A 24,490-nucleotide genomic window follows, 5' to 3' on the forward strand; every position below is an offset into this window, starting at 1 on the left:
TAAAAAAAAATGGCACGCTTGATTAGAACAATACATATATTGACCGATTAAGTTACACTACAGAAGTTCAGCGCGTAGTCGTATGTCTATTATCAGAACAAGTCAAATGGTTTATCGCGGCCAGAAATGTACAAACCGGACAGAAGTTGCGAAATTGTCATTTGTGCAGGAAAGAAGCGTTTACCGTAATGTCCAGTACTGGACAGGTATAGTGACCATGCACGGACATAGCCAATTTTCTCAGAGAGGGGCCGATCCCCTGCCCCCCCCCCCCCCCCCCCTTGGACATTTTGAAATTTAGCACTTCATTTTTCGCATTCTGGGACAGTTTTATGGACTAACCTGTTAAATTTGGGAAAATGATAAAATCAAGCTTTCTTGAAGGTAAAATTCTTAGTTTCTTTTAGATAAATAATATGAATTATGTCGGGGTCGTATGTAGCAGCAGCCGCATATACTTTACATGCAGTCCTAATGTTGCCTTTTTCGAAAAACATTTTCTTTCCTTCTTGTCTTCTTTCCTTTTTTAAAGATTTTCCAGAGGGGGTCCGGACCCCCGGTACCCCCACTCTGGATCCGCGCATGGTGACATATCATGCTTTCTGTTTATGCAGGTAAACTTGTGTTTGGTTAAATTTCAACAGAGCACAACTGTCTGAACAGTGTACAAACTCATTACTGTTTTTTCGGGCAAGGGTGGAAAAAAAGTTGTAAACAATGAAAGCAGTAACAGTTTTATTAAAAAAAATAAACAATGAGACAAACATTTCCAACATCTTTGGACGGTTCAAAAATCCCATGTTAAACATACGATAAAGCCCGAAACGCGTGAAAATGTTCCGAATGTAAATCGGGTGAAATAGACGCTCGTATAATTAGATTATGCGTCTAGATTGATTAAACTGGGCGAGTCTACTTACTTAATATGAAAAAGGCAAAGCCTCTGAGCGAGCGTAGCTTAAACGACAATATATACGGACATAAATAAAACCCATACTTCTTTGCCCAAGCTTGACTTTGTAAAATTCCGCCTATAGTTTAAGTTCAATGTTATTTTTCCCCATACGGAACTGGGCCTACGTAAGAGTAGAATTTACGTACATTTTAAATATGGAAACAATGTCCAAAATATTACTTTTTAAGAATAAATGTAATGAATGTTTAATGTTTAGTTGTTTTTAAAATATCTACTGTCACACTGTGCTTAAGTAAAGAACATAATACAAAAGAAGTTTAAGAAAAACATAAAAACCAATGTTGCATACATATAACTAAAATAAATGTTCAACAAAGAAACATAAACGTTTCATACAAAGAACATGCCAATTAATCTTGTAATTTTAATTTACCTTTCCTGATCATTTTTCCTTCTCAGCTGGCACAAGAATCATGAATATAGACAGTCGATCAACTTCAAAGGTTATTTTATTGGAAGATAATTATGCAGATTTAAATTTTTTATAAATACATTGTGTTTGTATTGACCATTTTAAATACTGTTCAAAATTTGTCAGTGTAACAGCTACAAATGGCACAGACTGCAATTCCAGTAATAATTGAAATGCATGCATGCAGATTATTAGTGTAATCATACAGAGTAAGTCTGAACTTGACACACATATATATATATGTCACACCCAAATGAACTAATTACGGTATGATTGATCTTAGGAAAATAAGTCTGAACTTGCGACAGAAATCAGATTAAACTTGATAGAGATATTGGTAGTGACATTCACGTAACAAACCAATGAACTAAACAAGTATATAATCATAGAAAGTAAGTGTCAACATGACACTTATAATACTGGTAGCGACTCTCACATCACCCACCAATGAAATGTTAGTATAATCATACAAAGTAAGTCTGAACTTGATATAAAATAAGTCTGAACTTGACATAAAATAAGTCTAAACTTGACATAAATTACGTCTGAACTTGATATAGATATTGGTAGCGACTGTCACGTCACCCACCAATGAACTATACAAGTATATAATTATAGAAAGTAATCCTCAGCTTAACACATAATGTTGGTAGCGACTTTCACAGCACCCACCAATGAAGTATTAGTGTAATCATACAAAGTAAGTCTGAACTTGACATAAAATAAGTCTAAACTTGACATAAATTATGTTTGAACTTGATATAGATATTGGTAGCGACTATCACATCACCCACCAATGAACTATACAAGTATGTAATTATAGAAAGTAAGTCTCAGCCTGACACTTATAATATTGGTAGCGACTTTCACGTCACCCACCAATGAATTATACAAGTATATGATTATAGAAAGTAAGTCTGAACTTGATATAGGCAAAGGTAGCGACTTTCACGTCACCCACCAATGAACTATACAAGTATGTAATTATAGAAAGTAAGTCTCAGCCTGACACTTATAATATTGGTAGCGACTTTCACGTCACCAACCAATGAATTATACAAGTATATAATTATAGAAAGTAAGTCTGAACTTGATATAGGCAAAGGTAGCGACTTTCACGTCACCCACCAATGAACTATACAAGTATGTAATTATAGAAAGTAAGTCTCAGCCCGACACTTATAATATTGGTAGCGACTTTCATGTCACCCACCAATGAATTATACAAGTATATAATTATAGAAAGTAAGTCTGAACTTGATATAGATAAAGGTAGCGACTTTCACGTCACCCACCAATGAACTGTACAAGTATATAATTACAGAAAGTAAATCTGAACTTGATACAGACATTAAGGTAGCGACTTTCACATCACCCACCAATGAACTATACAAGTACATATAATTATAGAAAGTAAGTCTGAACTAGACAATTATAAGGACATAGAGCACATGTTTGTCTGAAAACTAGAAACTGTGCGTTGGAGTTTCCATACTATAGATACAAGTAGTTAAGAATACAGTCACTCAAATTTGAAGCCCATATCAACAAGGTCTTTGGCAATTGATGTAATTAAGTGAAAATACCACCTCTTTCTCAGTTCTTCATTTGGATGGACACCGTCATAAAAATCACGATAAATGAACTTTTCAGTACGGACTTTCTTTTGATTGTTATGACCCCTCCTTTTTATAGTTATTTTGGTTACATCTCTGTCCCAAGAAACTGTTCTAAGGTTTGACTGATTGTTTAATTCCAAAATAAACAGATTGGCATAATTGACATCATTTTCAAGGGTAATTTGGTGAAGGCCAATTAATGAGGTACTTGTAACTGGCTGCATTAGACGGTTTCTTGAGACATTGAATTCATTGTATTTTGCTATTGAAACAGGTGGAATGGTCACAAATTTACATGGCAAGCCGCAACCTAAAAGGAAACTTTTAATTCTAGACAATCCTTGTTTTAAGAAGTCAACATCTGTATCATTGTCATATACCAGTTCTGTGCCATTTGCAGTTGTCAACTTTTTAGTGACATCACAAATGCCAATTGCTATGCACACAAAACAATAGATAGACAAATTAGTCTGACACAAAAAGTTTTCAATTTTTCTAGTGCCAGCTCCAGGAAAGGCCATAATATCAATATCTGGGCACTTTAAATCAGTTTCAGCTCTTAACCAGTTCTTAAACCAGTTTCCCCTGGAGTCGGTTATTACAAGAACCTTTTTCATTCTGCCTGTGAAAGAAAGACAAACAATCCATGTTGACTAAATAGTACTGATTTGTTTTAGGAACAATTTTTACTGAAGCTTTAAAATGAAACTATTAAAATAGAACTTGTAGGGATAATGACACCTGTTCCACACAGCCCCCCTGATTCAACTGCTATGAAACATTAATTGAGCCGTGCCATGGGAAAACCAACATAGTGGGTGTGCGACCAGCATGGATCCAGACCAGCCTGCGCATCCGCGCAGTCTGGTCAGGATCCATGCTGTTCGCTAACAGTTTCTCCAATTCCAATAGGCTTTAAAAGCGAACAGCATGGAGCCTGACCAGACTGCGCGGATGCGCAGGCTGGTCAGGATCCATGCTGGTCGCACACCCACTATGTTGGTTTTCCCATGGCACGGCTCAATTACTGAGTGATTACTGCAAAAGTTACTCAAACAGAAAACATGCATGAATAAAGGGTAAGCGATTAGTTCAGCGCCCACCCTGATATAAAAGTTTTAAGCATAAAATGGAGTTATTAATGCACTATGAAAATTTGATGGAAATTAGTTTTGCGACTGTTTGTAAAATAGTAAGTAGTAACAATAGTTTTGCAACAAGCCTTCCAAGTCTAGTTATCAGACAATAAAACTGTGTAGGGTAGCAATTACCGCACTGCCCACCCTGATATGTAAATACTGTATGTGAAATGAAGCCAAAATCTCAATTACAAATAATACTGTTTGAAAAGCTAGAGTTCTAACATATGATACAAATAACACTGACAGGTCACTGTGACTGAAAAGTAAAGTCTGTGAAAGGTAGCGATTACCACACCGCCCACCCTGTGAGACAAGTTGAAAAGCATTACGGAGTGATTACTGCACTATGAGTAATTGGTGCAAAACTTTTGTGATTTCATGTTCTTAAATAAATGACAATAATTTTGCACCAAGACCTTGAAGTGTAGTGACTGAAAAATGGAACTACATGTGTAGGGTAGCGATTACCACACCGCCCACCCTGTAAGAAATGTTGTGATTTGTAAGTCAGGTTAGCGATTGTCACATCACACACCATGACTGTTGGTACTTAAAACATTATTTATTCTTCAGTGGGACAGTCAGTCAAGTTAATAAAAAGAAACAATAATTTTGTACCAAGACCTTGAAGTGTAGTCAATGAAAAACGGAAATGTGTAGGGTAGCGATTAACACATCGCCCACCCTGTAAGAAATGTTGTGATTTGTAGTTCAGATTAGCAATTGTCATATCACACATGACTGCTGGTAATTGAAACATTATTTATTCTTCTGTGGGACAGCCAGTAAAGTTTAGGTGATCAAGGATGGAGTTGAAAGCATCTGGGGTCATATATGATACATATTTTTTTTCTGTATCTTGACATAAAGCGGTAATTCTTTTAATTTCAGATGTCTGGCTTGAACTCTTTTTGTCCGGACCACATGGCATATTCTGTCTTCATTTACAAGCACTGAAGGATGCCACGCAAAGTCTGGCACAGTTGTTTCATTTCCTGCAGACTTTGCTCTTGAAAGAGCTACAAAAAGTGCTCCAGGATTTCTAGACTCAAACTGCCTTGGTCCAGGATTAATAATAATGTGACGATGATTTTCGCCATCACCAACTGTCATGCCCTGGCATTTGTGAATAGTGGTTGCCCATCCAAGTCGCAGTGGTATCTGTTTGCGTTTGCAGGTTCTGCAAACACAGTCAATTCTTCTTTCCACTGGCATAATAGGAATGACTTTTGGATGACCAGTAATAAATGCAGGGCCAGAGTAATTATTGAACTGAACCATTACTGCAGTTGGTAATGTGTCTGATGATGGTTTTTTATCTTCAGGATACAAAATGTCAACAACTGTACCAATTCCACCATTAAACAGTCCATATTTAACACACAAATTAACTGTCAGCATAACTGCTGCACATTTACACAGGTAAATTACAGGGGAAAGACCTCCTGCTTTATCACCGGCAGATGTTTTGGCATGTTGACCTTTGTTAATGGCCGTTATTTTGCGATTGGATACTCTACGTTTATTTCAAGAATTTTTTGTTTATTATGAGACCAAACTTCTGCATGTGTTGGGAATACATGCAAAGAATTTTCTGAAAATCTGTGCATAATTTCATTACCATATTTATGACTTAGATTTCTCCACTGAAATTTTTTTAGCCATTTTGCCTGATGTGTTGAAATTTTGTACTCTCTTATTGAAGATAAAACATCCCTCAGTGCTTGTTCATCTTCATTCTGTCTAACAATGGTTTTAAGACAAACAGCAGATGTAAATTCTTGCCATACCAGAACACCATGTAGTGCAGATGTCAGTTTGCTGTTACAGTCATAAACTGGAGAATCTAACACTGGAGGGAGTTGGACATCATCTCCAAAAAAGACTACAACTGGGAGTCCTCCCCAAGACTGTTGACAGTTGGAACCATTGTTTGCACCATAGCGACAGTTGTATTCCATCCATCCCAGTGTTGATGCTCCAATCAATGACCGTTCATCAACAAGTAATGCGCGTAAACTGTTACAGTTTGACTGAAGTTCTTCACCAGCTGAACCTTGAGGTGGTGACAGTTCTTTAGACTTATTAAATGTTGGGACTTTAAAGAAACTGTGTAGTGTGACACCATCTATTATGTGAGCACTGTTTCCTGTTGGGCAAACAACTTGAACACATGAGTTATCATTGAATATTAGCCTAGTGGCTTTTACTATGCACTTGATTAAAAAAGACTTTCCAGAGCCAGCTGTACCAGTAACTATCATTCTCAGTGGCTGAAAATTAGTTGTGCCATTGGAGAATTCAAGTAACTTTGTTAGAATAATGTTAAAAGCAAACTTCTGATCTGTATTCATTTTAATTAAATCAACATCTGGAATTTTAAGTGAATCTTCATTAGAATGTAATGATGTTTCAATAGTCTTTAACCAGGCTTTGCCCTTGTCTGAAGGATATTGTAGGGATTCAGCACTCCAGTTGTAACTGTCACCACCATCATCAAATTCAAAGTCAGAATCTGGACATTCAAAGTCAGCATTTGGTTTGACTATGTCCATCCAGTCAGGTTGCTGGGATGAAAAAATATAATCATCCTGATCCTCATCAAGTTCACCTAAACTGTTTTTTGTTTTACCCGTTGTATGTCAGCTTTAACGAAATTTGGACACTCATTGGAGGCAAGAAAGTGGGTCATTTTTTCACACCATGTTGTATTTTCATTTTTGATGTCCGATAAATGCCGCCAGTTGGGCCAGTGTAAAATAAGCATTGAACGGCAATAGTCTTCTTGTAAAGGCCAGTCTGGCTGGGTACAATATGCTGTGAAAACTGGGACACTACCCCCTTTGCACACAAAGTTGTACAAAGATGAGCCGTCATCAGATTTACGTTTTAAATACTGGTCAATTGCGTTATTTCGTGTTACTGCGGAACCATCTCTTTCCAGTAGTCTTACTCCAGATAAACTCACAGTTTGAAACTGGTGACTCGACCTGTACAGCGGTAGTCTGGATAACTCAAATGAGGCTTCCACAGCAGAAATGTCACGTTTGACTGTACTTATTAGTACTTTATTACACATTGATTTAGCAGTGGCACCACTACTTTCATCTGCACAATTAACTAAATCATTGAAAAGATCAGATATTGCACCAGTAGGCTGATTGCCTTTACAGGCATAACCAGTAATATACCGTAATGTGGCAGTTATATCATCTACAGATGGATTATCTGGGGAACCTTTGGAAAGAATCAAAAATATGTCTCCATTGGCTCTCCAGCCCTGCGTATGGTATTGAGAGTGCTGGACTAGCAAGGGATGGTCTCTTGCCATTTCAAGACGCAAAGAGCCATTCTTGTCTTTTACTAAGGCTGGAGAATTTCTTATTACTTTTCCAGGGCTATCCGGCGTTCCAAATTCCATACGACATGTTTTTTTACCATTTGCCATAGATTTTAAACAATAATCTGAACAACGATGAATATTAAAACGGTTTGTTAGTAACAGATGGTCTTCAAGTAATGAGTCCTGTGTTGAACTGACGTCCATTAGGAGCTTAACAAGTGGATTTTTTTCTTCTGGTGGTTCAGGGGCAGATCCCTCTGGTGGTGGCCACAAGTCTGTTCTTGGATTACCAAGATGATCTTTGCCTGCTGGATGATTGGCTGTCAGACCAAATTGTATTGCAGCCCACTCTGAAAGTCTTTCTGCACAAGTGCTTTCAGAAAGACCATCACTGATTGCCTGGTGTAACAAAACATGTGGCTCTCGATCTGACCGCCAACAGAGACCATGCCAATGAACCATACCACGCGACTTTGCGAATTCTTGTCTATACCAGAAAGAATCGACACCAAACACAGGACCCATTACCTGACTAAAGTAAGATGTTGTACGAAAATCAAAGTATTGTGCTACTATATGAGTGTTTTGCTGCAGAGTTCTAAATAAGACTGAGCGGTCATCAAGGTTAATATCTTCACCTGTAGTTTTTTTGACGTACATACTGAGTAACCTTTTAAGGGGTTTAAAGTGAAACTCCGCACAACTACCTGTAGCAAAAATAGAAGGCAAGCCAAGACCCTTTGAAATATTATAATGAGTAAGAGCCTGTAACTCTTTTGCACGCTGTACCCAGTACTGACTGGTTCCACGGAGTGTTGCACTAAGGTAAACAATTTTTTTACTAAGTGTATCGTTACCATTTTTAATACTATCTTTTAGATTAGAGACAGTGATATGCTGATCTCCAAGTTGCTGACGAACAATGAAATTTCCCTTTTCTATTGCACTTTTACGCATAATCATGTTATGAACCACAAATTTAAAGTATTGGTGGCTAGCAAATCTACCATCTAAATACCATAACAGATGTTCTGCCCAGTCAGCAAGTGAAGAACATGTACGCGGTCTGTTTATATGAAAGTCACCAGATCCATATGGAAATAAACAAGGAAAAGCCAAAGTGAAAAAGAATTGTGTCGTAAATTCAGACAAGGCAGCATTTCCTCTGGAAGGCCAAGGTATAGTAACTGTACCTTTGCGATTGACTGATACATCACAGTTTTCACCAAGCACATCTGAAACTACCTCTTGAACAGCCTGATGTAGATTGAGTGGTCTGTCTGGTAATAATACACCAGAAACTGTTTCACCATCTGTTTCACCTGGATCAAGCTGGTCAGGAGCAGGACCCAAGTCATTTAAGTGCTTCACATTACTTGAATATTCAAGAGTGTGTACATCTAGAATTTCACCATCATTGGGTAAAGACATTAAACGCTCTTTAGAAATGATGATATCAGCAAAGGCGGGGTTGTTCTCTTTAAGCCAGAAAAGTGCTGCTTGAACTTTGAATCTACGAACACGAAATTCTTTACTGGTATCATTTTTACCTTGTTTTTTTACTGCAATAATATTAATTTCGTCAGGCAATCTTGGAAAAATTTGTGCTGGTTCATCTACTTCTTGTGGAAATGTCACACAATGTCCACTTGAAGCGATACCACCATGTTTTAACATGTGAATATTTATACAGGGTGAAATTCTACAAATAAGTTGTTGTTCAACAATAGACATATCTTTTAATTCGTTAGGGAGGGGTTGTGGGTCCATGAGATTTTCAGATGAAAACATTTTTACTGAATCTTTGTCTGATTTACAGCGTTTACAAATATAAATATCAGTGGCCGTCTCTTTTGCTATTCTACATTCTTTGCAAATGTTACAACAATTGAACTGATATGACATTTGCTCAAGTTCAAAAGCGCGAATACAATCCATCGCCTTATTGTAATGAACATTATTAGATAGAGGCGGGGGTTCTGGAATTTCCTCAATATTGAAACCAATTTTTCCAATTTTTTGTTTGATATGATACTTTATTCTTGAAACTGTATTCTTATCTGTTTGTGATTTCTGTTTAATCAAATGAGCAAAAGATGACATGCCTAGCTTTCTACAGATTGACAATAAATTGTCTAATACACTGTCATCTATATATGTAGTAGAAGTACACTTTTTACTTTTGAATTGATGTTTTAGAGAACCGCTACAAATGTCATCTCGTTTGCGTTTATTACAATTTGAAGTTGAAACGCCCTTAACAGATGAGCTAGTGTTATCAGACAGAACAGAGTGAGTGCGATCGCTAACAGAGTAAGTGTGGTCAGTAATTGCACCATGTAAATGCTCATCGATATTATGAGTAGAAGCTTGGTGCACTTTATCTGACTGAACTGAATCAGACATAACAGAGTAAGTGTGATGGCTAACAGAATAAGTGTGGTCAGTAATTTCACCATGTAAATGCTCATCGATATTATGACTAGAAGCTTGGTGCACTTTATCTGACTGAATTGAGTATGTGTGGTCGGTGGACAGGATACCAGCATTTTCTTGTTGTGCGTTATCAGACAGAACGGAATAAGTGTGATCAGAAATTGCATTTACTTCATGACGTTGATCATTTACTTGGTGCACTGTATGATTCTTTGAACTAAGTGAATACGCGTGGTCAGTCTGATTTACAAATTGAAGTTTTGATGCTGTTTGACTCAAGTTACTTGTATCGTAATGGCTGCTGCACTTATTAAGCAGTAAAAAGTGATTGTTTTCCAATAACAATTCAATACTTCTTGCGCATGGATGGTTTGGTTTGTACGATACTAGTGTGTATGTAGATTTGTGGTCTTTTGTACCTTTTAAGTAAACATTTATTTGGTGGTTAAGAAGTGTTGCTGCTGATTCTATTTCACAAGCACCTGCCCACCAGTTACCATTTAACATACCAATTTTGTACATTTCATTTGACATATATGGACCATGGCACGTTTGAACTCTAGTTTCCCATGTATTCCATTGATTGAGAATATTTTGGCAAGTCAAATTTCTAAACATTTGTGCATTCTCAAAATTACCATGAACAGCTAAACTAAGACAGTGAAAGAAGCAATTACCATCAGCAGGTACATTATGAACAAGATATAAAACATTGTTTACTCTTTTAAACCGCATGACAGACATGATAACACTTTTAATTTTGTTTACATGGGAAAATTATATCCAAAATATCCACAGGCTTACAGTAGACGACAGATATCTGGGCAATTTTTCACAAATATGACTTACTGAAGACAGTGTGAATTATTATAACAAATAAACGCCGGCGATGTTTGCAGCAGATGTTTACAAACAAATACACGTGCTTACCCAAATGTCAGTAGTAAGCGAGAATTTCATTGGCTGTACTGTAGTTAGGAAGCTCCGCCCATTTTGTTTAATAAATGCAATTTTTATAGGAGAAAAGGCAAATATAATGTTATTTATTAAACGTTTTGTTAATTACATTGGAATCTTGTATTTATTTTAAGTTTTAAAACAAAAACAGCAACAACAACAAAAAATAAATAAAAAAAATAAACAACCGCCGTATCCCTCAGTGTCACGCGCAGAAACGGGTGCACTTTTCGTAAAATAAAAGCAAAATTGAAGTTATTTCTATAACATAACTTCTTAAAAAATATAGACACCTATATGAATATAGACATTGTAACTAAAGTGCGAATTAAAAAAAAAACGAAAAAAAAACAACATTTTTTCCCGACTTTGACGGAAGTAGAACAAAATGGCGGCCGCAAAATGGCGGCGCCCAGGCGGGAGGAAAATTTTTCAGCTACATCACTTTGCCACATTCGGCACACATTTGCTATATTCGCCTACACATTGCCGTAAGGCGAGCTACGCGCTCGCTATTACTTGAGGATGAAAAAAACGTGTTTTTTAAATGTTGCTCTTAAACAAGGGTGGCGGTTGAACTACTAAAAGTACAACAACAGTTAATTCACTACAAATCGTACGGTATGTTTTTATAATCAGTAGAAGCTAGTCGTATTTACGCTTATGAGACCTGTTTCACCCATAAGTAAAGAATTCACAGGTCCATCATGAAATATTTTCCCCAGCGTGCAAATACTTGTTCTATTCAATATGATCGCGGCCTCATCGACCGCGATCAATAAGTCAATGATTGCTAAAACACAGCGGCTTGAGGAGTTCTACAGCCCATTTGGCCCCTGGACAAGGCTTTGTCATGAATGCACCGGGGATCCCTTGCCAGCCTCCCCCTCCTGTCAAAAAGGTTTGCCCCCACCCCCAAAGTTAAACTCCCTTCTACGCTTATGAAATGTGTATTTTCTAGATTTTTTATAATTTTCGAAATCACATTACCATCTTTGGTTTGGTTTGCATTTTTGAATCTTCACTTGTTTTATTGTTTATTTTACCAGTCTGGCATATATTGACTGTGAGGTAAATTTGTGGTGCATGTTTGTGGTGTCTATTTTAGATAGCCTTCCATAACCGTAACTTACTATCTGATAAAACTCAAGATATCTATTTAATGTAAGTGAATATGTGGATGGAAATAGTGGGCACTAACAGGCAGTTTTGTCCTGTTAAGATATTTAAGTGGATAACACACAGTTTTATCACTTGCCCGATGATAACTGAATAGTAAGTGACGTTTCTACGAAAACTTTTGAGATAAGTTAAGTGGATAAGTGGCTGGCAGAAATATGTCACCGTTCAATACAGCTACTGTCATATATTAACCCTTGTCATGCTGGACATGATTGGTTTTGTCTTCGCAACCAGTGCAGATCATGACCAGCCTGCACATCCATGATCTGCACTGTTCGCCATTCAGTCAGTATATTTTTGGTAAGCATCCCTTTAACAGTTAATGGTACTGTCCAAACTGAAAGATAGACAAGTGCATTATAGAAATTTAGCAGGGTAAGGGCCAATTAATGTGTTTTAAAGGTTTGATCAGAGTTTATAGATTTAAGACATTTAAAGAATATTTGAGAAAATACTGAAAAATACAAATCTGAGCCGCACCATGAGAAAACCAACATAGTGCGGTTGCGACAAGCATGGTCAGGATCCATGCTGTTCGCTAACAGTATCTCTAATTCCAATAGGCTTTGAAAGCGAACAGCATGGATCCTGCCCAGACTGCGCGGATGCGCAAGCTGGTCTGGATCCATGCTGGTCGCAAACCCACTATGTTGGTTTTCTCTTGGGACGGCTCAGATTTTATTTTAGATAAAAGAAGACCGAAGCTTTCCAGTCCCATAGAGGTTTCTTTTTCCTGCTCTCTACGCGACTAATTGCACATGCACTGTCAAGCTGGGAACTAGCTATTGCAATATATAAATAAAAAGAATTTTTCGAAATGAAAGTTGTTTCCTCTACAGCTCGATGATACACCAGGATGTGCGCTTCACAGGTCTTTCTGTCCCAGCTGTGTTGATTATTAGCATAAAGGGTCGCTGACCACCTCCTACAAAACGCTAACCTTGTTGCAGTAGTCTTATAATCATAGTGTCTGGCATGGGGTGTCTGTGGTGATTGGTTTATTTATTTTTATTACGTCTTTCGTTGCGACATGGTGAAACGCGTGGTCTTTTCCTAACATGACCAGGCACTTCTATTTGGCGCCATGTTAAAAAGCGATAAATTTTTCGACGTCACAAACTACAAGGGCTCACTAATGACCAAGCCCGCCCGTTTAGCTCAGTAAGGAGAGCGTTGATCTACGGATCGCGGGGTCCTGAGTTCGATCCCCGGGCGGGGCGTATGTTGTCCGTGACGATTTGATAAAAGACATTGTGTCTGAAATCATTCGTCCTGCACCTCTGAATCATGTGGGGAAATTGGCAGTTACTTGCGGAGAACAGGTTTGTACTGGTAAAGAATCAAGGAACACTGGTTAGGTTAACTGCCCGCCGTTACGTAACTGAAATACTGTTGAAAAATGGCGTTAAACCCGAAACAAACAAACAGACACTAATGACCAAGAAAATAGTTACAATTTATGCCAAAAGTAACTTCAGCTTTAAAATGATATTAAAATTATACGTTTGTTGTTAAAAACACAAAGTGCAAATCTCCCATAACGTAGTTGTACGATATCTTACAAAATATGCATTGTTCACATTTTTGTTCCAGTTCAGAAAAGTATTATGCTTACTATAAGGAAAAGAACGAGGCTAGACCACTTGGCAGTTAATTTGTTCTCTTTTTGGATCATTGTTCTGCAGTTACACGTAGAATAAAATAACACCCACATATACTACTAGTTGCTTTATTTTATGCTAAGATAACGTTTAAAACCATGTATTTTCATACATTCACTTGGTTTCGAAAAATGTTCGGCACGTATTTTATCTTTTTTTTATTTCTTATTTTCATAATGGAAAATAAGGTACCGCGAAGTGTAAAGACAAGTATGCTCATTCGATGCATCGTGGCAATCCGAACCGCCTCGGTACTGAGCCTAGTGGTAGAGCATCCGCTTCGAGTGCGGGAGGTAGTGGGTTCGATCCCTGGCCGCGTCAAACCAAAGACGTAAAAAATGGTACTAGTAGCTTCCTCGCTTGGCGCTCAGCATTAAGAGGATAGTGCTAGGACTGGTCAGCCCGGTGTCAGTATAATGTGACTGGGTGGGGTATCATGCCACGTGTCTACGGCATGGTATTCCAGTGAGGCAGCATTATAAAGTTGGGCATTGTGCTCACTGCTACAAGTAGACAACGTCGTTAATATGACTGAAAAGTTGTTGAAAAAGACGTTAAACCCGAACACACCCACACACATAAAAACTAGAAACATACCCTACCCCACCCCATGAATGCTCTTGTTCAGCAGGACAAAACCATTTTCGATAAATAAAAGACATTATAAAGAAAACTGAATAGTTTGCCGCCTTAGCTAGTTTCACACACACACACACACACACACACACACACGCACGCACACACAGACGCACACACACACGGGCATTTGAAACATACCCTACCCCACCCACATGAATGCTCTTTTTCAGCAGGACAAAAAAATATTCAATAAATAAAAGACTTTATAAAGAAAACCGAAGAGTATACGAGAATAAGTAAGACAGCAGAAATTACCAGTGACATCAACTTGTTGCAAACTTTTTGAATGTAGGGATAACGCATCTGCAGAATCCCGAGGGATTGGTTGGTGCCCGAGCCAGTAGGTCGAGGGTACCAACATATCCAAAAGGACTCTGAAGATGTTATTACACGAATGAACATGCGTTAACGCTATTCTAGCACAGAATGTGGAAAAAACCTAATAAATGAATACATTTTTCCTTCAACGTCATTAAATGTCCATGAAATGCGCGGGAATATCTGAGTTTCTTTTTTCACGTCGACGTCATTTCCTTTTGAATTATCCGTTTTGGGGCCGTATTTACGTTTACGTTTAGCCACGGAATGCGCATATATAAAAAGGTGTGTAATACTGTGGTCTCTGTTAACACACGTTTTCTCTCCTGTTAAAACACCCCCGAAAAACACAACTCGGTGAAAAGACAACAAGGTAGTTTTATAATTAGTATATTGCAAATTGGATAAGCAAAATGTTAGACAAATATGTCATTCATTACAAAAAGTGCAGTGCAATCTATTATAGAGATGTAATCATCAGTTTTTAAAGATATAACATGGCAAACTTAAAAATCACATTACATTTGAGCTGTTTGAGTTACTTTCTCTTGTTTTAGTTCAACCACAGGAACATGCAAATAATGGCAAAACTGAAAACGGCCACAGAAATGCTGATTCCGGAAGCACTGTTACATAGATCTGATGTACATGAACAAGCTTCAGCGCCATTAATTTTTTCACAAGCGTCTCCACCATTGAAGTCTGAACATCCTCTAATCACACCTGTTAAAAAATGCAAAAATTATTTTTCAGAATAAACAATTTGATCTTGCTAAGAAAGCGTACAATATGGATATACACACTAGTATGCAAAACATGTATTTATCCTATTAAGTATCGCATTGTTTTGTACAATTATTAGGTGAAGCAGGGTTTCATAATTAACTCCTTACGCACTACAAACGTATCCAGATAGTCATATACATTTGTGCGCAAATCGATCTAAAGCAGAGTTTGTGAGAATCTATACTACCTTTGACTTTTTTAGTGAAAAGGAAAAAAAAACAGTAACAAAAATATATAAATCTAATGTCAATGCATTATAAAAGAAACAAATTCTTACTGTCGCCCGTTTTTGCTTTAACACATGACCCGGAACAGGTGGATGTTGTAGCACTACTTTCGTCAAAGGGATCTTTGCACGAAACACACACGTAGCATCTTATGGACGACACACTTGCAACTGAAAACGAAAACAAAGATAACTAGCAGCGCAAGGAATACGCTCAGTTTTAAGAATGTGGAACTCATTTCGTATTGCCGTTCGAAAAGGTAGCATACAATAGTTTCACACAATGGAATTTGCTCCGTTGACAAACACTTAAACGGGATGTGTCGGCAATGGCAAAAGCTTCTGACACATTTGACAGACAAAATATAAATATACTTCATTTTTATATTGTGCTTGTCTTTTGAAGAATTATTTTATGATCTATGTATGTTTCAACACGCTTTTGTTATTCCAAAAATACTCGTTCGTAAACTTTGGTCTAATATCTTTGAAAATTCTACACCTACGAAAAAAGAAGTTCTTCAGAAACTATTACTACATTTCATGTCATTTCATATTTATTTTACTTGTTCAGACGATCGGTTTCTGTTGCTAAATCGTCATAAGTTTCAATTCAAAATCTTATGAAAACAATACAAGTTTACGACATGATTTTTTTCTAAATATTAAAAAAAAGCAAGGTTTCATGCGATAGTGCTCGGAGTGAATTAAAAGAGTCATTTGGATCTTGCATTTATACATTTTTCAGTCTGCGCGGAAACAATTCAAAAACATCTTTTTCATTTGCTGTACCTTGACTCAATTACAAAAAAACCCGTATCTCTTATATTACTCTATTATGGTTTTTTTTTCGCGTAGAAAGATCTTTTTCGCTTGTTTTTAGTATCATTTAACACTTTATGTAACTTTGTTCATATATCGTTGTCAAGTTCGAGGATAGTGTAAGTTCGTTGATTCCCCATCTTATATGACATTACACTCCAGTTTTGGCGTACGCGCGCACTTGCCAACAGAAAATCCGTAAATAAACACAAACTTTCGTCAACCACCAAAAAAGGTGAAAATGAAAGGTTTTCACAGATAAGAACACCAATAAAAGCCCAAGCATGCAGAGATACCTTGTATGTACTAATCCCGAATTGCCCATAACTCAAAATCCTCTTAAAAACCATAGAATGACATTTTTATTTCTCAGATATCATCTCGTCTGCTTTGCTTACATTTTTACTTGACAGCCTCGTTTTGGTTTCGACAATATCTCGTGAGCATATAAACTGATGACGTCATCCACGAACTTGCACGAAAATGAAAGTAGGTTAACTAGCAGACATACATGTTTTGTTCTGCATATTTCTGGTAGGTTTATCGTATTTTTCATGCTTTTTGCATGTCTTTTGAAAGGATATAGATTAAATGTTAAATTGTAAGTATCTATTTGTTGCTGTTTGCTGATTTTATTCAAATATGAAAAGGTTGTTTCTTGCATCCACGAACTTGTACCAGGCAAGGATATTTACTGTTGATGGTTTGCAATATATTGGCTACAAAGTCAATTATCTTGATTAAACATTTACGCATCATGTTATGTATTCTCACGCATTTCTGTTTCGCGTAGAAGAGTATATGTAGTAACGGCCGTTAAAATAGTGACAAGCAGCAACAGAAAACAATTCACCATTTTTCTTGCATACCAGACGGAGATTTCCGGTATTTTTATCGGTGCTGGAAAAATCCATCTTACAAGATGACTCTCGTGCTTTAAATGACGTATTACGAACTACATATATGTAGAAGATTTATTTATTTATTTAAATTTTATTTAAAAAATAATAAAAACGGAATAAAAATCTAATACCTTGACAGTTCCTTTTTGTTTCTGATAGTATATTTCTCGATTCAAAACACGTTATTTTATCAAAAATTCATAACGTTACGCTGCAACTGAAGAAATAAAAACCGGAACTAAACATTGTTATTTGTCTCAACGTCATGACATCTTCCCTGTTTACGGACGTTGCCTTCCCGCGCTTTGTTTAAATACGCTGCTATAAGAAATAGTTCTAAAAAGAAAGACGTTCGATTAATTTTATTTTTATTATTATTTCTTGATATCGGTATGCAAGAAAAAATTCTGTCACTGGTTATAGGTGCAGATGGGAATATCCGGCTCTCGGGTAAGTGTTTAGACGGTAACTCGGCTGGAGCCTCGTTACCGCCTATTAGTAAACAGTTACTCTCGAGACCGGAAATTCCCATCTTCATCTACAACCAGTGAAAGAATCTTATAATATAGAAAGTAAGTTGATTGTATGATTTTTTTTTCAAATCTACCCTTACCGTTTATCTGTTATCGGAAACTGAATAGTTTTGCCTTAAGTAAATTTATATTCAGTTCTCGATTAAAACCTTTTTGTCCCATTCTATAGAACTCGTATTTTATTTTATTTTGCACTCTCTACATGTATCTGACCATTTATAATTTAGTCTTGATGAATTATGTTAACTGTTTTCTTCAATATTTTTCTTAAAATTACTCGCATATATCCATGAAAACATTGACACATTCCAAAGTTCTAATCTGTACCTTCATTTAGAATGCTTTCTTAATTTCGAAATATCTGTTATATTAACGTTATATAGCAAAATTATTGGAATTGTTCAAAGCCGGCGCATTCTTTATTTCTTATAATTTCTTTGTTTATTAATAACAAAAGCAGGTTTACATTTTTGAAAGAATTTTATATATAATTACAAATTATTTATCCTTCTTTATTTTAAAAACGTATTTTAAGTATGACCTACCTGTTACCGTAATAATTAAAATACAAAAGTACAACGCATTCAAGTTTTTCATTTTCAAAAGTAGTTGTTGTTGCTTATCCTTCTAGTACGCTGTCCAAACCCCAAATGAGTTATCGTTTTGCTGTTATCACATTTATCGAAATCTGTTTCTTCAATCGTCATTTCAAACACTTAAGGATAAGCTTATTTACGCAGATCTGCATGTGATTTGCCATACATTTTTATTTACTTTATCTTGTACAGTTGTAATATGTAATAATTACATATTCATTGTGAATTAAACACATACACTCACGGACTTTAAAAACGCCCATTCTATGCATTTGAAAAATTATTCAAAATGCATTTTCGTAAAGCATATTTATGGCATATTTTCATAATAAGCTTTAATATTCATGAATACACCTTTAATTTGATAAAAATCGGAAAAATTGTTAAGAATATTGGTCACGATTTTGTAATCGACTTTAACATATAGAAACTTACCCTAAGCCCCAAGCCTTCTTTTCACAAGGGAAACAATCTGTTTATTGAGTGATATAAAATGATAATCCTGCCCATGTTATACCAGTGCAATAAAAATATCTGTGAAAGTATGTTACCTGCTATACATGATAACACAGTCATGCATATAACTGAAATTGTTTTCTTTAATTTTCTCATATTTCTAGATATTTTCCCCATATTTAAACAACTAGGGCCTACATTGTACAATAACAAACACCTAGCATAATATGCGAATTTAAATTTTATCAAAATAACTTCTTTACCTTATCTATCTTTTCTACATTTTTTCACTGAAATACTGCACTTTAAATTAACATCTGAAAGTTGAAATGTAACTTGTAATTTAGTTCGTTAGTATTCTCCTTTTGCAAACACAATAGAATAAGCAAAAATCAAATACGTCTGGTCCACCAAAACTATGTTCAAGAACTCCCAGTTACGTTATAAAAGATAATTTTTTATTGCTGTCTTTTCGAGATTTCTTTGTTTCACTGACAGAGGCACAGACACTGACGGCTGGGTCAACGCCAATGTCCATATCTTAGTGTGTAAAACTGTAAAAGACACATGTATATTGCAGAACTTTTCAGAAGAATAAAGCAACAAGCCTCTGAACATGTAGTATGTATGTAGATTTTGACAGAGTCTCGCACTAGCATCTGGTCTAACTTGTTATCGTCATTCAGCACACAGGAACACTCTAGGAGATTTACTCATATGAGGAGCATGTTTGTCAATAATGTTCAAATGGTCGTAAACAGTGGGATTTCAAATTCTTGCAGGTATAAAATTAAAATTCGAAAGACATCATTGTTCTATACTCGTCTCATCGAACTTGTTCAACAGTTGTTCGGTAAATGCTTTACACACGACAAATCTCCAGTCTTTCTCTTTATTGAACACTGATTATTTCGCTGGTTCTGGAACATAAAAGAAGTAAATGTCGTTGCTACATTTATACTTAAAATTAAGTTACAATAGACAAAGCCGAGTACTGTTTAGCAATACACGCAAAACTATATATTGCGCAGTTCTACTCCGGTGCCGCAGTTTAAGCATTGGGTACATTTTGGCCAATTTTTGCAATGTCTTTGCTCTTCAAGTAAAGTAAACATTAAGTAAAGTATGAAAATAGAATTTATAATGCTTTGTTTGTTATATCGTCCTTTGAATTGAAAATGTTAGCAAGAAAGTAACATTTTAGTACAGCATTGTGGTTCAGTTTAGCACTGTGTTGATATAAATTCCTGTAAAATTTTAATCTCACCTCGTTCATTCTTCCACTATATAAGAAGAAATTTTTCAGGATAAATCTTTGTTTCATGTTAAAGTAAATTGTTATCATTCTAGCATGGTAACTTTTATAAGAAAATTTAATAAGACTTCTAGCATGATAACCTTTACAAGAAAAATTTATAAGACAGTTATATCGCTTGATAAAACCTCGATTTGTTATATAGATCATTTATGGACAGTGTACCCCAACCCCGCCATTTCATTACAGAGCAGACATATCAAACAGTCTCATGAGACATAAGATTTTACGATGGAGTTGCATGAACCAAATTATTGTTTTGGCCTTATGTCAACAGATAGTATTGCACCGATACTCTAATCGTGTCTATGCATGTTGGTTTTGGTTAATTTGTTCACCTTACACACCACAGTATTTCATTTGTTAAGAATATCTATTCTTGTAAAATATTTGTAAAAGTTATCGTAAAGTAATGATGATATTATAGTGTCGTTTTACAAAATAATAACGTAAGTCTTGAGAGGTCTTTGGTTTATACCTAAACTTAAATGTAAATAAGCATTAATATAGGCTCTTTGGTGTAGTCATGTAAAAATAAATTAAATGTCTTTCTGGTGTTACACGTCTGACAATCGAATCGGCATATCTGGAGAAAGACCTTTTAAAGAATTGTTTGTGTAATTTTGTGACTTTATGTTTGGTAATGTGTGTCTTCTGAAATACTTATTCACGGAAAATGTTTTTTTTTCAAACTGAAATATATGTGAAGCATAACTAGTAAATTATGCCAACGATTTGTAACTTTTAAATGAAAAATGTATACCTTAATAGGAGATATTTAGAGCTATGGAAATAATACCTTCGGTGTAGGACTGTACCCTAACAATAAACCGACATTGACTGTCCCCAGAGAATATACACACACTGACTAAAGACTAATAAGTTTGATGAATTTTGTTAGACAATAATTGCTTTTTATAATTCCATGTAAAAGTTCATATATACTATGACACGTTAACTTGATGGAGTGTATAATTCTTACCAATATTTTGCTATTTTTGAATGTAAGGGTATTGCAACGGATTGTTGATTTTACTTTGTTAAATAATAAATGATTTTGTTTACACAATGTAAGTTAACACACTTTAAAAAGATCATACATAGCATTTCCGGATGTTATACTATGTCTTCAGACCTCATGCTGTAATTTGTTTTTGCAGTCAAAACGATAGTTATCTAAAAGAATTTACCAACATTATACTTTTTGCAGTGCGTGTTATGCCCGTTACGTAGGTTAGTTAAATTATACTTACTTAAAAGTTTTCCGAAACAAAGAAACAATTTTGAAGTCAAAAGAAATGAAAAAAAAAGGAAACGCACCTGTTTTTACATTTCCCAAACATGAACATAAAATACGTAGATAAAACCAAACAAGACAAACTTATGCATGTATTAAACTTTGATCTATAAGTATGTATCGGTCAGTTTGCGAAAAAGAGATGGTTTAAGACTTTTGAAAGCAGCTTCCCTAGACTTTACGGCAAGGTATTTCCAAAGCTGGGGAGCAAGCAAAGAAAAGCTCCGATTACAACGCATCTTGTGATGTTTTGTTTCTACCCGGTCTATAACACTTACGAAATCCCTTCTATAGACAGAGAACTGACCATGTAGAGCTTTAAAAGTGTGAATCAGAAAATTGTAATCTTAGGGACGAGTCATTCTATTTTCATGAAATGTGTGTTATCAACTTCGATAAAAATGATTAAATTTTCAAATGAGCCATCCTGTATCTTTTAACTGATAAAACACGCGGGAGGCATTACGAGTCTCCTTTTAAGGGTTTAATTCATATGAAAAGTTATACAGCTTCCAAGAATTTTATTTTCGTCGTAGGTAAACACAGCTATTGACCTTGGAACTGATAACAATAATCGGACGATGAACGTCGCGTAGCCCGTACACGTTACATTGTGATAAAATTTGTAGATATATACACACAGAGATCATAAACTCTAATTACATTTAAATCTATATTTACATGATGTTATAACGAATATTAACAGCAATTATTTCAAAATGATAAGTTCACTTTCTCTCACATACTTGCGACTTCGTAATTCCAAATCTCAGAAAATTCTTGCAAAAGCCCAGAAAATATGATAACAATTTCTTTTACACCAGCTACAAAATATTGAAAGCTATCCCCCAAATATAGAAAGCTAACTCATAAGTTATAGTTATAATTATATTATAATAAGATAGGTTTCAATGTAAACCCATTGAACTTTGGCTTAATAATTACCCTGTATTTAGTAAAAAAGCCAATATCCTTAGGACGACGGGCACATTCTTATACAATCACGCCAGGCACACGTATGTTTTTGACAACACAGAAAGTGACGCCATACTTTAAGCTTTTAAAAGGAAGTTAGATATTTCCTTATTTGAGAGCTGCAGACCTAAATGTTTCATAAATAGTTTGAAAATAAAATTTAGTGTAATAAATGTTGATTCTACGGAAGCGTGAAAGAGCCATCAAACGCTAATACGTTTTATTACATTGTAGGCACGAGAAGGATATTCAATGTGGACATAATGTATTTAGATAAATGTATGACGTAACGTTGCATCTTCATGATATTTTTTTAAGTAAACATTTAATCAAACGAAAAAGCTTTGACACGCGTGTGATTTAGCAGTTACGCAGGGTTTAACCTCTTGTATACTTTTTGTTTTCTTATATTTTAAAGCAGCATAGTCTTCTGTATCGTTACCTTTTGTCATTTCAAGGTGGTCCAAAATGTCAGTTTCATTTGCTTGCCTACTGCCTGTTTGAAAACGATAGTTATTACTACGCTTCCGCAAACTTCCGAAGGTGGCTGCGTATATTGCTTTGCAAAATTGTTTTGAATAGTGGTACTCCTGGCAGACAGTTTGACTTTCGAATAATAATCAACCGATTCATGTTCATATTCACAGGAGTATCGTATATTGTCAGTTTATGACCACTATTATGGGAATTGGCTAGTAGGTCAAATGTCAAGATCATATTTTCCTCGAGATAAAATACGTTTTTGATCAATAACCGGAGAACGTTGTCGCGCTTGTAAGATATTTTCTTTTGGAGTAGAGAGTAGCAAAGTTAGATGTTACAACTTTGATAAATGTATTGTTTAACTGGTTGAAATATTGATATCTTGAAATTTGATAATCAAAATACTTGTATGGCAAAATTCTGTACAATTGGGTATCAACTCAAATATGTTTCATCAGTCTAGTACTATATTAGACACGGGTATTTTAAATAATTCCTTGTTAAAAATACTTGCAATGTATTGTATTGAATGCAATATATAGATTAGAATCATTTACTGACAAACGTATCACAGTGTCATTAAAATGGAAACAAGGTACAGCATTTCTCAAGTAATATATAACTTGAAATTAGTAAAACTTCAACTGAGGTTCCTTGAATTCATTTGACAATATTACGTCTGTACATGATAATTATCTAAAATGTAAGTACAACTGGGAAATATATTTATTAGATCATGACAACAGGGGTTAAAACAGTCCAGCAAAAAAGCCAGATTTAAACAACGTTACGACCCCTACAGCACATCACATTCATATAAAGGTACTGGTAATAAATACATGTGCACAACGACTGAGCACATATATACGCAAATGATAATTGTATCATAGCTCGGTGTTTTTTCTTAACACATTTTGTGCAGGTAAATCGTATACACTGAGTGCAGGGTGCGGTAACTAGAAGTGTGCAGGTATTTAATAACCGCACGCTAGTTACCGCACTGTTGGGTAGGAAAGTATGCCAGCATGTCTGGAACAGAAGACAGCGAAGTGTATTTTATTGATTTCTGGTCTCGCATTGGTTTATTTTACCTGGGCTTTACACATTTGTAAAGCAAGGATTTTAAGTACTCACTGAACTGCTGTATATTGCAATGTGGAACGCCTACTGAACTACCACATATGGATGGCTATGATACAAAACAGAAAGAACATTAAAACTCTCGGGTAAACGATTTATACTCGGGGGCTAAGCCCCTTCGTACAAATCGTTTACCCACGAGTTTCAATACTCTTTCTATTACTTAGCAAACACAGTGATAAATTGATCCCAATATATGTGTGATAATTGTAACCATCTTGAAAAAACAGCGAGTCCCTTCATAAAACATGCCCACATCGCAATAATACAACCA

At 35.7% G+C, this 24,490-nt stretch overlaps 1 protein-coding gene across 1 annotated transcript; it reads right to left on the reverse strand.

Annotated features, from left to right (window-relative positions):
- Positions 1-15,059: 15,059 nt before the first annotated feature.
- On the reverse strand, positions 15,060-18,658 carry LOC123554752 (uncharacterized). The gene is made up of 3 exons (XM_045345060.2): positions 18,500-18,658; positions 15,749-15,868; positions 15,060-15,408 (listed from the first exon to the last, which is right to left on the reverse strand). The coding sequence occupies exons 1-3, from the start codon at positions 18,549-18,551 to the stop codon at positions 15,239-15,241; spliced, it is 342 nt and encodes a 113-aa protein (XP_045200995.1). The 5' UTR covers positions 18,552-18,658; the 3' UTR covers positions 15,060-15,238.
- Between the last annotated feature and the right edge of the window lie 5,832 nt (positions 18,659-24,490).

The sequence above is a fragment of the Mercenaria mercenaria genome, chromosome 7 (genome assembly GCF_021730395.1).
Source record: "Mercenaria mercenaria strain notata chromosome 7, MADL_Memer_1, whole genome shotgun sequence".
Lineage (NCBI taxonomy): Eukaryota > Metazoa > Mollusca > Bivalvia > Venerida > Veneridae > Mercenaria > Mercenaria mercenaria.

Bases quoted from the DNA above. Each gene is read 5' to 3' on its own strand.
- LOC123554752 (XM_045345060.2), bottom strand. From the start codon at position 18,551: ATGAAAAACTTGAATGCGTTGTACTTTTGTATTTTAATTATTACGGTA. The intron at 15,869-18,499 runs GTAGGTCATACT...TTTCGTTTTCAG, and splicing joins TTTAATTATTACGGTAACAG to TTGCAAGTGTGTCGTCCATA. The intron at 15,409-15,748 runs GTAAGAATTTGT...ATTTTTTAACAG, and splicing joins TAAAGCAAAAACGGGCGACA to GTGTGATTAGAGGATGTTCA.